Here is a 13929-nt window from a genome sequence, read left to right as displayed (position 1 = left end):
GTGCACAGATGCCAACTCTATAGGGCACAATGTTGGGCACAACTCGGCGCCTCGGACTGAGTAAGTTTGGTTAGGCACCAACACCCACAGAAGCCAAATTGGGCAGAGCCAAATGCTTAAATTACACTTCTACTGTGTTATGTTATTTAGGGTACAGGCAGTTTTAATTAATTTCTGCAGCAATTTAATACAAGGAGGCAGTGCAGCCTTCTGATCATGTAATTAATTTTACGTCAAATATGTCATATCATTCCAAATATATCATATAATCAAATTTCCCCAGTCTTGTTCTCTACCAACTTAAAAAGGCCTGTAATCTAATTAAGCCCTACAGTGCTTTCATTAATATATATATTTTTAGGTTCTGGATCCCTGTTACACATTTTAAGGCTTATGAAAACAAAAGGCAGTGTTAACTGCATCCTTAGTTGCATGTTTACATCCAAGTCTAATGTTAGAGGCTGAAAAGACCTCAGATTTTGTAAATGATCTGCATGCTAGGAAGCCGCTAGCCATCCAGAAAATTAGTGACTCCAGACAATTCGTTGTAGGCCTGAAAGATACAAAGAGTCGGCTTTTCTTTGAATAGCAATGGGATCTTTATTATAAAATGCTACTGGCATGACCAAAACACTGCAGAAATACTTAAGATAATAAGCATGGAAAGTTCAAATGCTAAAATGTCAGTGTGACACTAATAAACTCCTGCAAAAGGCCAACGTGACTGAAATTTGAGGAGATGGGAAAGAAAACATTCAGATGTTGATAAAAATTAGACTATGGAGAGCATAGTCCCCCATTTAACAACAACAACAACAACAATATTACAATTTATACTCCATTCATCTGACTGGGTTGCCCCAGCCATTCTGGGCAGCTTCCAACACATACAGAGTTTAAGAAATGCTTTTTATACATGTCTGCCCTGTGATGTTTTAAAATGATATATCTAATATAATTCTAATAACATTAAACAGGTTAGGTCCATTTACTTCAATGGGCCAGATTCGACTAGCCAGGTGTGTTAGGGAAAGCTGCACAAGGGCTCCCACTAGCACAAGGAGGCTTCCTCTTTGTCTCTCCCCCCTCCTCCCAAAAGAGAGAGTCAGTGTAGTAGTTAGCGTCAGACTGGGATCTGGGAGACCAGAGTTCAAATCTCAACCTGGCATGTCGGGGGAGGGAAAGTGGCACCGTTCCATCTGCCAAGCCCAAATCTTTGCACTGATGCAATGACCAGAGGAGCATGGCGATGAATTCCTCCCAGTAGGTCTGCTCTGAGCAATTGTTCCTAGGTCTCCATTGCGCTGAATTAAATTCTCCTTCCCTTCCCACCCCCACCAGGGCCCCAGTTTTGCTCCAGCCTCCCTGCAGATACCACTATGTACACCAGGGGGCGACAAGGTTTACCTCGCCTGGGCCGGTTCACTCCAGCAGAGATCCCTCCATGGGCCAGATCGCGTGTCATCCATGATTTCTGGCATCTGCGCATGCACAGACGTGATTTTCAGCAGCACAGAAGTGAGTCCCTGAGCTGTGCTGCGCCACTTTAGCACAGCGTGCAGGGACTCACCGAGCAAGCAGCTCGGTTCGGGGGCAGGTCGTGGCCGGTTAAACAACCCCCATGGGCTGCTTGTGGCCCATGGGCCTTAGGTTGCCGACCCCTGATGCACACATACATTAATTGCATTCACACATTAATGCCACATCTGGTTTGGCCCGAAGCGGTGTTCCATATATCTGTCATTTCAGCGGAGCTTTCCTGTGGATTGTACTCCGAGGCCTTACATTTCCTCTCCCTGCCTCTCTGTAGCAAGGATCCACATTTAATGCAGCATCAAAGGGACTTTTAAGAAACAAGAACCAACAACGAAATCGGAGAGGCACAAAAGAATGACAGCATAGAGATGCAGTTTTATTCGGCGACTGTCTGTAGCCAGAATGCATCTGTGAGCGCTTTCCCAGAGAACACCAAATTGACAGGGATAAAATAGATCCACATAATGCACTTGCTGAAAGCCCACCTCATAAATATTGGATTCCCCCCCCCCCCCCCGTATCTCTAGCTTTTTAAAATTTCTTTATGCAGTAAAGACAAGTGGGCTATCTGTACTGTATCCCGCCTTCGAGAAATAGATTGAATCAAATTCCCTTCAAATGCCTGCATATTATATTCAAACAGGATTGTTCAGGGGTGAGGCAGGACTTGGGATGACTGGACCAATTACTTGAAATGCAGATTTCAAAGATGGGCTCAGAGATTCCATTTGCTTTGATCCTACATTGCGGGCACCAGTGGCTTTGCAAAGCAAAGCCTCTCTTCTCCTGAGCAGTCGCAAATAAGCCGTCGACGTGGTACAGAATGAAAAGATCCAATCATAGCAACTGTATTTCTTCCTGTTACCAGTTCTGATTGTCGTGTGTACTTGTGGGGTCTCCCTCCTATTATTGCAAATAGCTCATTTATATTGCTCTATTTGGGGAAATGCTGCCATTTGATTTGTTTTTTTTTCCAGTGATGCTGCCTTAGCCTGGACATAAATGTTAACAGGGACAGTTTAGAAAGAAGTCATATTTAGAGACTCGGCCACCCAGTTACTTAAAGAGTTGAAGACTGTGAGTATCCCTAGTTTCGAGTAAACATGCTTGGTTTTTGAATGATAGGGATTTTGTCAAGTAAAGTGGTACCTCGGGTTAAGAACTTACCGGTAATTCGTTCTGGAGGTCCGTTCTTAACCTGAAACTGTTCTTAACCTGAGGTACCACGTTAGCTAATGGAGCCTACACTGCTGCCGCACCGCCACCGCATGATTTCTGTTCTCATCCTGAAGCAGTTCTTAACCCGAAATACTATTTCTGGGTTAGCGGAGTCTGTAACCTGAAGCGTCTGTAACCCGAGGTACCACTGTAATATCAATGAAGAGGGAGGAGGGGAAAAACACTGAGGGAATATGCAGCTGTCCCATACAGGGATCAAACCTACAGCCTTGCCTTATCAGCACCACGCTCTAGCCTACTGAGCTATCCAAGAGAACTTGCATGGGCCCAGGGGCATAGGTAGTTGCTCCAGCACCTGGAGAGGCGGTGGCGGGGTGATCTGGGGGCACCGCGCATGGGGGCACCGCGGCAAGCTGCCCACGGAGTCCGCCTGGCAGACACAAGCCCCACGCTGCTGTTTCCGGCAGCACGGGGCCCAACCCAACACGTCACTCCCAGGAGAGACGCATGGCTCAGGCATGCTGTAGGCCAGCCCGCGCGGTAAGTGCGACCCCCTCACAGTGTGCCATTTTGTCATCTCCTCAGGAATGACACCCAGAGAGGATCACACACACCCTTCCTCCTTCCCTGCATGGGCCTAAAAGAATTGCTCCATTCAAGGGGCTGACTTGATCCATGCAGTGAAATTATAGGCAATCATGGGAAATCCTGAGAAGGGAAGTTTGTTGAAGGGTACTGGGAACTGTAGTTCTGTGAGGTCAGCACCCTTAATAGCACCTTTGTGATCTCTTTCAGCTTCTGCCTTCTGGAAGAAGGTACAGGGTTATAAAGAATAGGACTAGCTGCCCGAGAAACAGTTTCTATCCAAATGTGATTTTGGTTTTAAATGCAGTGTAAGGAGTCTCTGTGGGAGTATATTGTATTTAAAAATGGGGTATCAGAGTTTTTAGGAGGCTAACCAGGTTGGGATAGCTGGGATAGAAGGCTTGTTGGTTTTTGGATGTCTTATTTTTTTCAATTTCGTTGTTCTGCATGGGACAATAACAATAAAGAGTATCGTATCGTATCATATCGTAACAAGCTATAGTTCCCAGGATCCTCCATGACTGTTAAAGTGGTATGATGCTTTAAATGTATGGTATGGGTGTCACCTGTGGCTTCTCAGGAACATAGTCCTAGTTACAACTATATGGTGGTATAGTACCCAGGAAACAACTGAGGCCAACTCTAGGGACCTTCCCAGTCATTAAACAATGACAACAGCTTCTGGGAGAGCTGTGTGTAAATGGCCCCTTGATACTGTCCACCCCATTTGTTCACTGAATTTCATTCTTCAGGTTTCTAGGGCTCAATCATAAGCACACTTGGGATACAAGCCCTGTTGAATTCAGTGAGATTTAGTTCCGCATAAGCTTGTTCAAGACTGAGAAGCAAATGATTTCGGTGACCCAGGAGGACGCGACTTTTGCCAGTAAACTTGATGGCACAAACTCGGGTCATTTTTGATCAGCTTATAAAGAGGACCATGGTGACAGCAATCATCTCTTTCCTTTGTGATTTCTAATGGTTAATACCCAAAGGCAGGAGTGCTGATCCAGCAGGATTCAATCAGTTTTTATGGTGTTTTTTGTGATTTTACAGTTGCTTTGGAGCCATTAGCTGCCTCGAGTTTCCACTGGGAAAGAAAGGCTAGCTATAAATGGGATGAAATAATTAAATGAACTAGCCGTTTTTGCCAGTCTCTATACCTCGGTCGGTTGGATTCCATTGCCATGGAAGAACTGGTAGAAATACCTTTGATGATGTTCTCAGTATGCACCTCTTGTATACATTCAGTCTTTGTGTAGAAACATTAGGCTGTATTTCTTGCATTTTGCAGACTTTTTGCCCCCCTTTTGATATAATCTTTCCTCTATTCCCATTTGTGGGTGTGCAATAATGCTTCATGTATCTGATGAAGTGAGTTCTAGTTTAGTAAGGCATTTGCTTCAATAAAAGGCCACCCTGAACTCAAGATACTAAGAAGTAAGTCTCACTGACCACAGTATGATTTACTTCTGCAAACATCTGCCTTGCTAGCCCTGTTGGTAGAGCATGAGACTCTTAATCTTAGGGTTGTGGGTTCTAGCCCCATATTAGGCAAAAGATTCCTACGTTTCAGGGGGTTGGACTAGAATCAGCCTTTCTCAACCTGTGGGTCCCCAGATGTTGTTGAACTAAAACTCCCATCACCCCTAGCTAGCAAGGCCAGAGCTCAGGGATGATGGGAGTTGTAGTCCAACAACATCTGGGGACCCACAGGTTGAGAACCGCTGGACTAGATTATCCTTGTGGTCCCTTCCAACTCTACAGTTCTATGATTCTATATGAATGGAATTGGTGTATATATGTGAAACCTGAGAAGGAACCCTGGAAAAACCCCAACATTGGCAGGAGGAGAGGGGGCCAAGGCCCTCCAAGCAGGCCCAGCTTGCCCATGAGGTGGAGGGAGGCAGCCACCTTGGACATCAGAATGTCAAGAGATGGCCAACCTCCTTCCTTGGAGGTTTTTAAGCAGAGGTTGGGTGGCCATCTGCCATGGATACCTTAGCTGAGATTCGTGGATTGCAGAGGGTAGGAGAAGACCCGCGAAGTCCCTTCCAATTCTCTGATTCTCTAATGGTAGGGAGCACAGCACCGGAGAAGTGGCTGCAGTTTCTGGGCTTTGGTGAGATCTTCTAGGCATCTCATGAGATCTTGCCAGAACCCAGAAGCTGCAGCTGCCAGGACCCTGGTAAGTTCAGTGGTGTTTTGCCTCAAGTGGTGAAATGGGGCAGGCCAGATCAAACAAAAAAGCAAGAAAGACGAATGTTGCAGTCAAAGCTAATTGATCAAGAAGAGCTACAGAAATGATACCACCACCTTCCTCGCTGTGCCTGGGGAAGCAAACTTTTGCGGGGGGGGGGGGGAGGAGCTGAGCCCAGAGCTAACCTGTTGAGCGAGTGGGAGGCAGAATTGACATTGAGTGGGAAGAGGCCAAACCCCGAACAATGAACTTTTAGAGCCCTGTATGCCACTCCCCCTTATTTGACTATAATTGCATGAGCCTTTAAAGGTGGTAAAGGGACCCCTGACCATTAAGTCCAGTCGTGGACTCACTTTACTGGCCGAGGGAGCCAGCGTACAGCTTCTGGGTCATGTGGCCAGCATGACTAAGCCGCTTCTGGCGAACCAGAGCAGCGCAGGGAAACGCCATTTACCTTCCCGCTGGAGCAGTACCTATTTGTCTACTTGCACTTCGTGCTTTTGAACTGCTAGGTTGGCAGGAGCAGGGACTGAGCAATGGGAACTCACCCTGTTGCAGGGATTCGAACCGCCGACCTTCTGATCTGCAAGCCCTAGGCTCTGTGGTTTAACCCACAGCACCTTTTAGTGCCCCTCAACAAGATGATGCCCAGGGCATGGGCGTAGCCAGGATTTTTGTTGGGGGGGGAGAACCTCAGATTGCTCCCCCAGTTGCCCCCCCAGCTACCCCCATGGCCCAGGGGCAAAGTCCAGCATGGGCTCCCACATAGTACTTGGGTTGTCAGAGCTGCCTCCACTATTCTCCTCACCTCTGTTTATTATGCTACCTATAGGCATGGGTCTAGCCAGGATTTATGTTGGAGGGGGGGAGGACACCCACTTGTTATCATCCTCTAGCTTTGTCTAGCAGATTCAGAATGAAATATCTCAACAGGAGTTGTTCTAAATGACTTTCTTTTGACCCCAAGTGCTCAGAAAAATCTGTCAGAATCCTTCTACTTTTACTTAAGTATCTTTATTTATTTACTTGATTCAGGGGGGCAGTTGCCCCCCTGGCTACATCCATGCCTGGATCTGGTAGCATTTATTAGGGGAGCAGAGCACTGCCATCGCTGAAGACAGGCACTGAATCTTGGGAAATCTAACATGGTGACCGCTTGCTGTGGAAGTGGATTGGATCTCATAATAAATACCACCGGCCTAGAGCCCTTTGCGCCCCCCCCCCCATTTGCTGGGCATTGCCATTCAAATAGTGTTCTTGCACTGCATCATAATGTGGGGGCAGAGCTTGGTCCCCCACAATATTTTATTCAAGTTGGCACCCTTGCATAGGCATAGCCAGGATTTTTTGGGGGGGGGGGCGGGGGCAGGCTTTTTATTACGGGGTGGCAGAGCAGAGTTTCCTGCGATGCAATTGGTCCGTTAGTTAAGTATGTTTATTTATTTATTTATTTATTTATTTATTTGATTTAGGGGGGTAGCTACCCCCTGGCTATGCCCCTGCACCCTTGCCTACCAGAACCCCTAGACTCCCCCCACCCCCCAAAAAACCCCCAATTTCCCCGAGGAAGGAGAGAGCATCCTGTGGCTTATGGTTCTCAAGTTGTTTTGCAGTGAGAAAAGTTGACGGAGCCCTGCAGGTGTATTTAAGGTGGGGGGGGGGGAGGATATCTCTATCATGTCATGCAGGCGCAGACTCCCCCCCCCCCGTGTAAACATGGGCGTTACCAGGATTTATGTTCCGTGCGCGGGGGGGGGGGCAGGCAAACCTCAGTTAAGTCTTTTTATTGATTTACTCGCTGGGGAGGCGAACGGGATGCAGCTGCAGTACAGTACAGTGCAGTGGTACCTCGAGTTACAAACGCTTCAGGTTACATACGCTTCAGGTTACAGACTCCGCTAAGCCTGAAATAGTGCTTCAGGTTAAGAACTTTGCTTCAGGATGAGAACAGAAATCGTGCTCCGGTGGCGCGGCGGCAGCAGGAGGCCCCATTAGCTAAAGTGGTGCTTCAGGTTAAGAACAGTTTCAGGTTAAGAACGGACCTCCGGAACGAATTAAGTACTTAACCCGAGGTACCACTGTATAAAGCTGCTGGGTTATAAAGGCAGCAAGGTTGGGCAACTGCAGGGCCCGGGAGCACCGAAAGCTAATGGCTGATCCTGCTCAATGATCAGTGTGTATCTGAAGAAGTGTGCATGCACACGAAAGCTCATACCTAGAACTAACTCAGTTGGTCTTTAAGGTGCTACTGGAAGGAATTTTTTTATTTTGTTTTGACCATGGCAGACCAACACGGCTACCTATCTGTAACCTGCTCAATGAGAAAGAGAAAGGGTCTTTGGCGCGGCTCGCTCGTCTGGCCTGGCGCGGCGCGCCTTTCGCCTTCTGTTCCACGTGTTGCTTGTTGTGGGCGCTACAGGTTTCCCACCTGTGCGTCTCGGCGCCGCTGCTGTCGGCGAGGCGGAGCCGCTGTCGGAGAAGTGACAGGCGAGCGCGGGCTCTGATAGGATCCCCGGTGGAAAACAGCGCCCAAGCTCGACCCCTTTCCCCCCAAACTCCGCCTCTCCTCCTCCTCTCTCTCTCTCTCTTTCTCTTTCTCACGGCTGCCGCCGGCGGCTCGCTGGTAGGAAATAGTCGGGCGTGGAAGCTCGACGTGTCCGGAAAGGTGCGCGCTGGTCGGGCAGCTGCAGGCGCCTTTGCGCGCGGCGCTCTTTCTCGCCTCCAAACGGCCGCGGGGAGCGAGAGGACACCATTATGCTGGACCCGTCGTCTAGCGAAGAGGAGTCGGACGAGGTGCTGGACGAAGACCGGCGGGAGGTGCTGGTGGTGGCGGCGGCGGCCAGCTCACCGCGCACCCTCCCTGCGGCGCACCGAGAGCCCGGGCGCCCGGGGAACCGCGGCGTTGGAGACGGCGGCAGTGGTGGCGCGTCTGGGCGCCCGGCGAGCCCCAGTCCTTCGGTGCGCAGCGAAGGCAGGGAAGAGCAAGAGCGGCTACAGAAGGAGGAGAGCGAGAAGCGGCTCCGGCTGCAGCTGTACGCCTTCATCGTGCGCTGCATCGCGTACCCGTTCAACGCCAAGCAGCCCACCGACATGGCCCGGCGGCAGCAGAAGGTGAGGCGCGCCCCGGAGCGCAGCGCAGCGCCAGCCGGACTCGGCCGCAGGACGCGCCGATGCTTCCCATTCCGCCCCTTCTGAGCGGCGGATGGTTTGGCTGGGGTGGGGGGGAGGTCCGGCGGGCGGGAGGACTTTCCCTTTCCAGCCACTTTCCCCTCCCACTTTCAGCCTCCCGAGCAGGAAACTGCAGGCGTCGCATGCAACTGGTAGCGCGAGCCTCTGCTTGCAAATCGCCTCCATTGCAATGCGTGCCCGGAAGATCTCCGCGCACCGAAGCGGTTTCCAATAACTTGTGGGTTCTGGGAGCCAGGATTTCTGTCGCGGGGGACAATTAGTCAGGCTTTATGTGTGTGGGGGGGGGGGAGGGCAGGACTGCCACCTGTCACCATCCTCTGTCTAGCAGACTCCCAATGCAACGTCTCACCAACAGTTGTTTTAAATTACTTTCTTTTGACCTCAAGTGCTCAGAAAAATCTGTCAAAAATTGCCTGCAATTTCTAATTTTAGTTATTTTTATTTATTTATTTACTTGATTAGAGGGGCAGCTGCCCCCTCTCCCCCTGCCCACGTCCGTGTCTGGGGGTCGTTGAGGGGGAGAAGAGATTCACAGTGGGTCGCAGGATCTTCTCGGTTCTTCCACCTGGTCTTTCAGTAGATCGAGCTCCCCCCTCCTTTTCTTTCTGGCTGCAGTATGTTTTGTGTCAGTGGGTCACACGGCGCAGAGGCCGGGAAGTAAACTCTTCCCCTGTGTGCTGAGAAATGCCTGTGCGCTCAACTGCTGCCAGTTGGATGGCGTTGCCGCTCTTCCTTTGCTGCAACAGGTTGAGCCGCTCTTTCCTAGTTAGCGGGAGCCGGGAAGGGGGGTTGGGAAGCAGCTCTCCGAGCGCACGCAGCTCCCGGGCAGGCGCGCAGACGGCTGGGTTGCTGGGGTGAAGTCTCGGCGGTCGTGTAGCGCAGATTCCTCGAGAAACGTCAACTCTGCTGCTCGCTGTGGAGCCGGAAAGCCGGAAGGAAACGCTCCCTGCAGCGTAATCCCCGTGCAATTAAATGCGGGATATAGAAACATAGGAATCTGCTTTATAGCTAGACGCATACCGTTGGTATTGTTGACACAGGCAGTCAGCGGCTCTCAAGCCTTTCCTGGTTACGCCGTGCCAGGGAAGGAAGCGAGGACCTTCTGTTCTGCCTGCAAAGCGTGTGCTTTGAGCTATTGTCCCCCATCCTGCTGTGTTTAGTGGGGCACAGTTCCTAATAAGTATTTTTTGGACTGCAGTCTTTACATTTGCAGTCCTGTACCCACTTACCTGGAAGGAAGTCCCAGAGCACTGAATGGGGCTGACATCCTAAGACGTGTATAGGATTGCAGTTAGAGGTTAGGCTAGCACAGAACAAAATTTGGAGATATTACACTGGAAGGGCTGACCATTGGGGGACCGGGTGGATTGGTGCTGCTTGAATTCAGTAGGGCTTACTCTTGAGCAAGTTATTTATTCAGTGGCAGCCTAAGGGATTTATGTGCCTTTATTATAACAGCTTCACCAACTTGCAACAAGTCCAGTCAGCTGATACTTTGTTATAATATGGGCACAGCATTATCTCCAGCTGCTGAGACCGGCATTGTTTTCCTTCTACTTAAGCATCTCTCTCTGTGCCTCTTGAAGGTGATACATGGTTTCCTTTGGAAAGCAGGTGATTGAAAGCGAGATGCTTAGGGGAAATAATAGAGTAGAAATTGCTTCAGGCAACAAGACATCCATTTTGTTTGGGTCCCCTGTGCAACTGTGTGTTAAGAGACCGTCACCCAATGAAATGAAGCTATTGACACTCCAATAAAGCGGAACAGAATTGTATCTGACTAGCCAAGCATTATTTAGGCATGAGCTTCTTCAAATGTAGCATCCTTTAGTTGCAAAAGGGAGTGGGGCTGACTTCCTTGAAAGGTCTTTTATTTTATGGTGTCCCTGAACATAAACAACAACTTTTGAATGGTGTGTTGCATGAGTACAGGGCTTCCTATCCCTAACATAGGTTCATCTTTCTCCTCATCCTCCTCTTCAGCTCCATTTCCTTGAGTTAAATTGGACCCCAGTTCTTTTTTAGGGCCAGATTTCTGTGTGGGATTAGCCTTCAGGTGAATGCTTTTAGACCACAGATTTGATGAGTTGAGGAAAATTTCATGTCCAATCTGAACACCTGGAAAGATCTGTGAGCAGGCTGTTAGGGGAACTGCTGTGTGTTAACGAGAGACCACATATTTTGCATACAGAATGAGTTCTCGGGTTCAAACCTTGGCCTCTCCGGATAAGGCTGCAAAAGACTCTTATTTGCATCTTCAGAGAGCTGCTTCCAGTTAGTGTAATCAGCATAGAGTGAGGTGTGTGTTTGTTGAGTGGGCAAAATGCTGTGCTGGATGGACCAATAGTCTTTCTCGGTCGAAGGCAACTAGATTCTTGCCAGCTCCTGGAGGTATCGGGAGAAGTTCAGAAGTATTTTCAGTCCTGGCATAGCATTTTCCACATTAATTCCTCCATCATAGTCTAAAATGGTGCCCATGAAGAGAAAACCTTGGTTTGGAGGGAGCCACTTAATGGTATTTTTCTCCATAACACCTACTAAATTGTCATTCGAGGCTTTATTACTTGGGGCAATGTGGTGTTATTCTCTTGAAAGTCTGGCGTGCTGCTACCAAGAGTTATGAAAGTACCTTATTGTGACTCTTGTGATTACTGTACCAACTTATTGAAGGTTATTCACCAAAGCCAGACTAAACGTCTTTCCTTCTGCAGTGTTGGATGGCAGGTTGAGAGTAGTTCCCTACCAGGACAGACTTTGCTCGTGTGCTCAAGACATCAATTCCATAAAACATATTTTGTTGCACTGTGCAAAGTATGAGCAAGCCAGGGCTGAACTGATACTACCCTTGCTGGTACCTTTCCTGGGAAAATCAGAGGCTCACTATGTCAGGTTCCTATTGGAAGACCGGACAAATGCTAGAACATTAGCAGTGGCCAAGTTTTTATTGGTGGTTGCAAGAACCAATGATCCCTATATTCTGAACAAAATGCTTGTTTAACCTGGAGGTAGGCTGTCTGAATTGTGTATTGCTTTGTAACGATTTTTTGGGTCTCTGGACCGTAATAAAGGTTGTTGTTGTTGTTGTTGTTGTTGATTACTGTATGTCAGTGGCGTAATGGGGGACTCTTTTCTGCTTTGATTGGGGTTTCCCAAATTATACCTCAAAGTGACTACCTTGATAAGTAGTCATTATTTTCTGCCCCACCAATACACTCCTCTTGATTTTGTGACAATTAATGTGCTTACTGAGGGTGGGAGAACAATGTGGAAAAACTGTAAGGTCAGTGGACAACATAGCTTGATGAAGACAACCCAGCCAGATGGGTGGGGTATAAATAATAAAACAATAATAATAATTGTGGTAGAATTGGCCTCTGAAGAGCAGACTAAAGGAAGGGTATTGGGTGAAAAACATTTGACATCTTATCCTGAATTAAATGCTACCTGTAATCGTTGCTCATAAGTGATGGCTCCTGTATACTGTAATTAATGGACCTGAGTTTCATTTGCTTTGGGCATTTGTGTACATTTGGCAGGGGGACATTAATTTCTATATTGCAGTGGAATTGTGTCTGCAACAGAAGCCCGTAGATGTGATCATCAATCTTGCTTAAATGCTAGTACTGAGAGATGTTGATTTTGAGAAATTCTTTGAAACCTTCCCTGTTTCTTTGGTAGCAGTTGGAATGTTTTACTTGTTCCAATTACAGCTTCATTTAAGTGTCCTTAAAAAATAATAATTCTGTAGGTCTACTGGAATCCAACTGTTTGAGAATGACTAAAGCACATGGCTTTATTTAGGCAAACAATGCTAAATGGACCCAACAATGAATGGTACTGTACTGTAGCACAGAGAAACTGAAGACTTGGTATTGATTTTCTGTGTTCTAGATTAGTAAATAATTGCTGTTCTCTTTTTGTACCCCCGAGTATAAATTGCAGGGGCTACTGAAGTTTTCTTTTCTTTTCTGAATTTCATTGAATTCTCTGGCATTCCTCAAACTGCTTAATTATTGAGTCCTGCATTAGTGGGGGGGTTTTGTCTGCAAAAATATTCCTGCATGTGTTTGTGCAGCTAGAAACCAGCAGATCTAGGAGTTCGTTAATAAAAATGAGATCTTCAGACCTCCAGATCCTAAAGGATGTTAAGCTTTTAAAAGAAATATGTAGAAGAGTGCTGGAAGACTGGTGCCTGTCTTGGAATGAAACGAGGCACACTGAGTTCTTTTGCAAGGTATCTTCCCAATACCTTCTCACAGCAGATGATTTGTTGTCTTTGTTCTTGATGCACAGCAACCCCATCTGTCATATTTTTCTTGCTCTTCATTTGTCACTACTTTGAGCTTGTCCATTTGTGTCGTCTCCATCATTTCTTCATGTGCCTCCCTTTCATTCCTCATAATAATAATAATAATAATAATAATAATAATAATAATAATAAATTTTATTTATACCCTGCCCTCCCCAGCCAAGACTGGGCTCAGGGCAGCTAACACCCGGTATAAAAACAATTGATTGAAATACAACTTAAAAACAAGATTAAAATACGACATTAAAACACTAAAATGCAGCCTCATGTCAGTAGGAACTCAAATCAAAAACTTTTTTGGGGATGAAAACATCAAGTCTTCAAGGCCAGCTATCCAGACTGGTGCTGCGTGGCCCAGAAAAAAGCCAGGGAAGTCCCCAAATAGGAGTTCCATCACAGAAAGAGAAAAAAGGAAAGAGGGGGAGGGGATCAAGTTGATTCCAAGCCAAAGGCCAGGCGGAACAACTGTCTTACAGGTCCTGCGGAAAGAAATCAGATCCTGCAGGGCCCTGGTCTCATGAGGCAGAGCGTTCCACCAGGCCGGAGCCAGTGTTGAAAAGGCCCTGGCCCTAGTTGAGGCTAATCTGACTTCCTTAGACGTCTGTGTCCCAGAAGTGGGAGATAACTGGAGGGGACCAGTCAGCTCAGATGTGGTGGGCTCTTTTGGATTCTGCACCACAAATCACAAGTCATTTGGATCAGCATGGCTCCCATGCAGAGATCCGCTTGCCCTGTTCTGTTTCCTCCAACCCCCAGGGAATGGCGTGGCAGGGCTAATGGAGCATTCCCTATACTGGTGTGTGTAACAGTTATTACTAAGCAACTCTGGCAGTCTTATTTTCCTTACTGTTTAAGGGTAAAAGCTACCCACTATTCAGATTTCAGCCTTGGGGAATTTTAAAGCTGCAAAACTGAACATAAATGGTTTAAA

The 13929-nt window shown here is 47.6% G+C and overlaps 1 protein-coding gene across 3 annotated transcripts in view; it reads left to right on the top strand.

Annotated features, from left to right (window-relative positions):
* Window positions 1–8121: 8121 nt before the first annotated feature.
* Window positions 8122–13929, top strand: part of CADPS2 (calcium dependent secretion activator 2) — a 351450-nt gene continuing 345642 nt past the window's right edge. For all 3 annotated transcript variants that reach the window (XM_081878161.1, XM_081878160.1, XM_081878159.1), the window contains exon 1: window positions 8122–8611. In XM_081878161.1, the coding sequence (XP_081734287.1) occupies window positions 8255–8611 (357 nt within the window). In that variant the 5' untranslated portion in view covers window positions 8122–8254. The remainder of the gene's footprint in view (window positions 8612–13929) is intronic.

Source organism: Podarcis erhardii (genome assembly GCF_964252035.2).
Source record: "Podarcis erhardii genome assembly, chromosome: 10".
Lineage (NCBI taxonomy): Eukaryota > Metazoa > Chordata > Lepidosauria > Squamata > Lacertidae > Podarcis > Podarcis erhardii.
The sequence above is the reverse complement of the archived record's forward strand: the minus strand, read 5'-3'. Positions and strand labels throughout refer to the sequence as shown.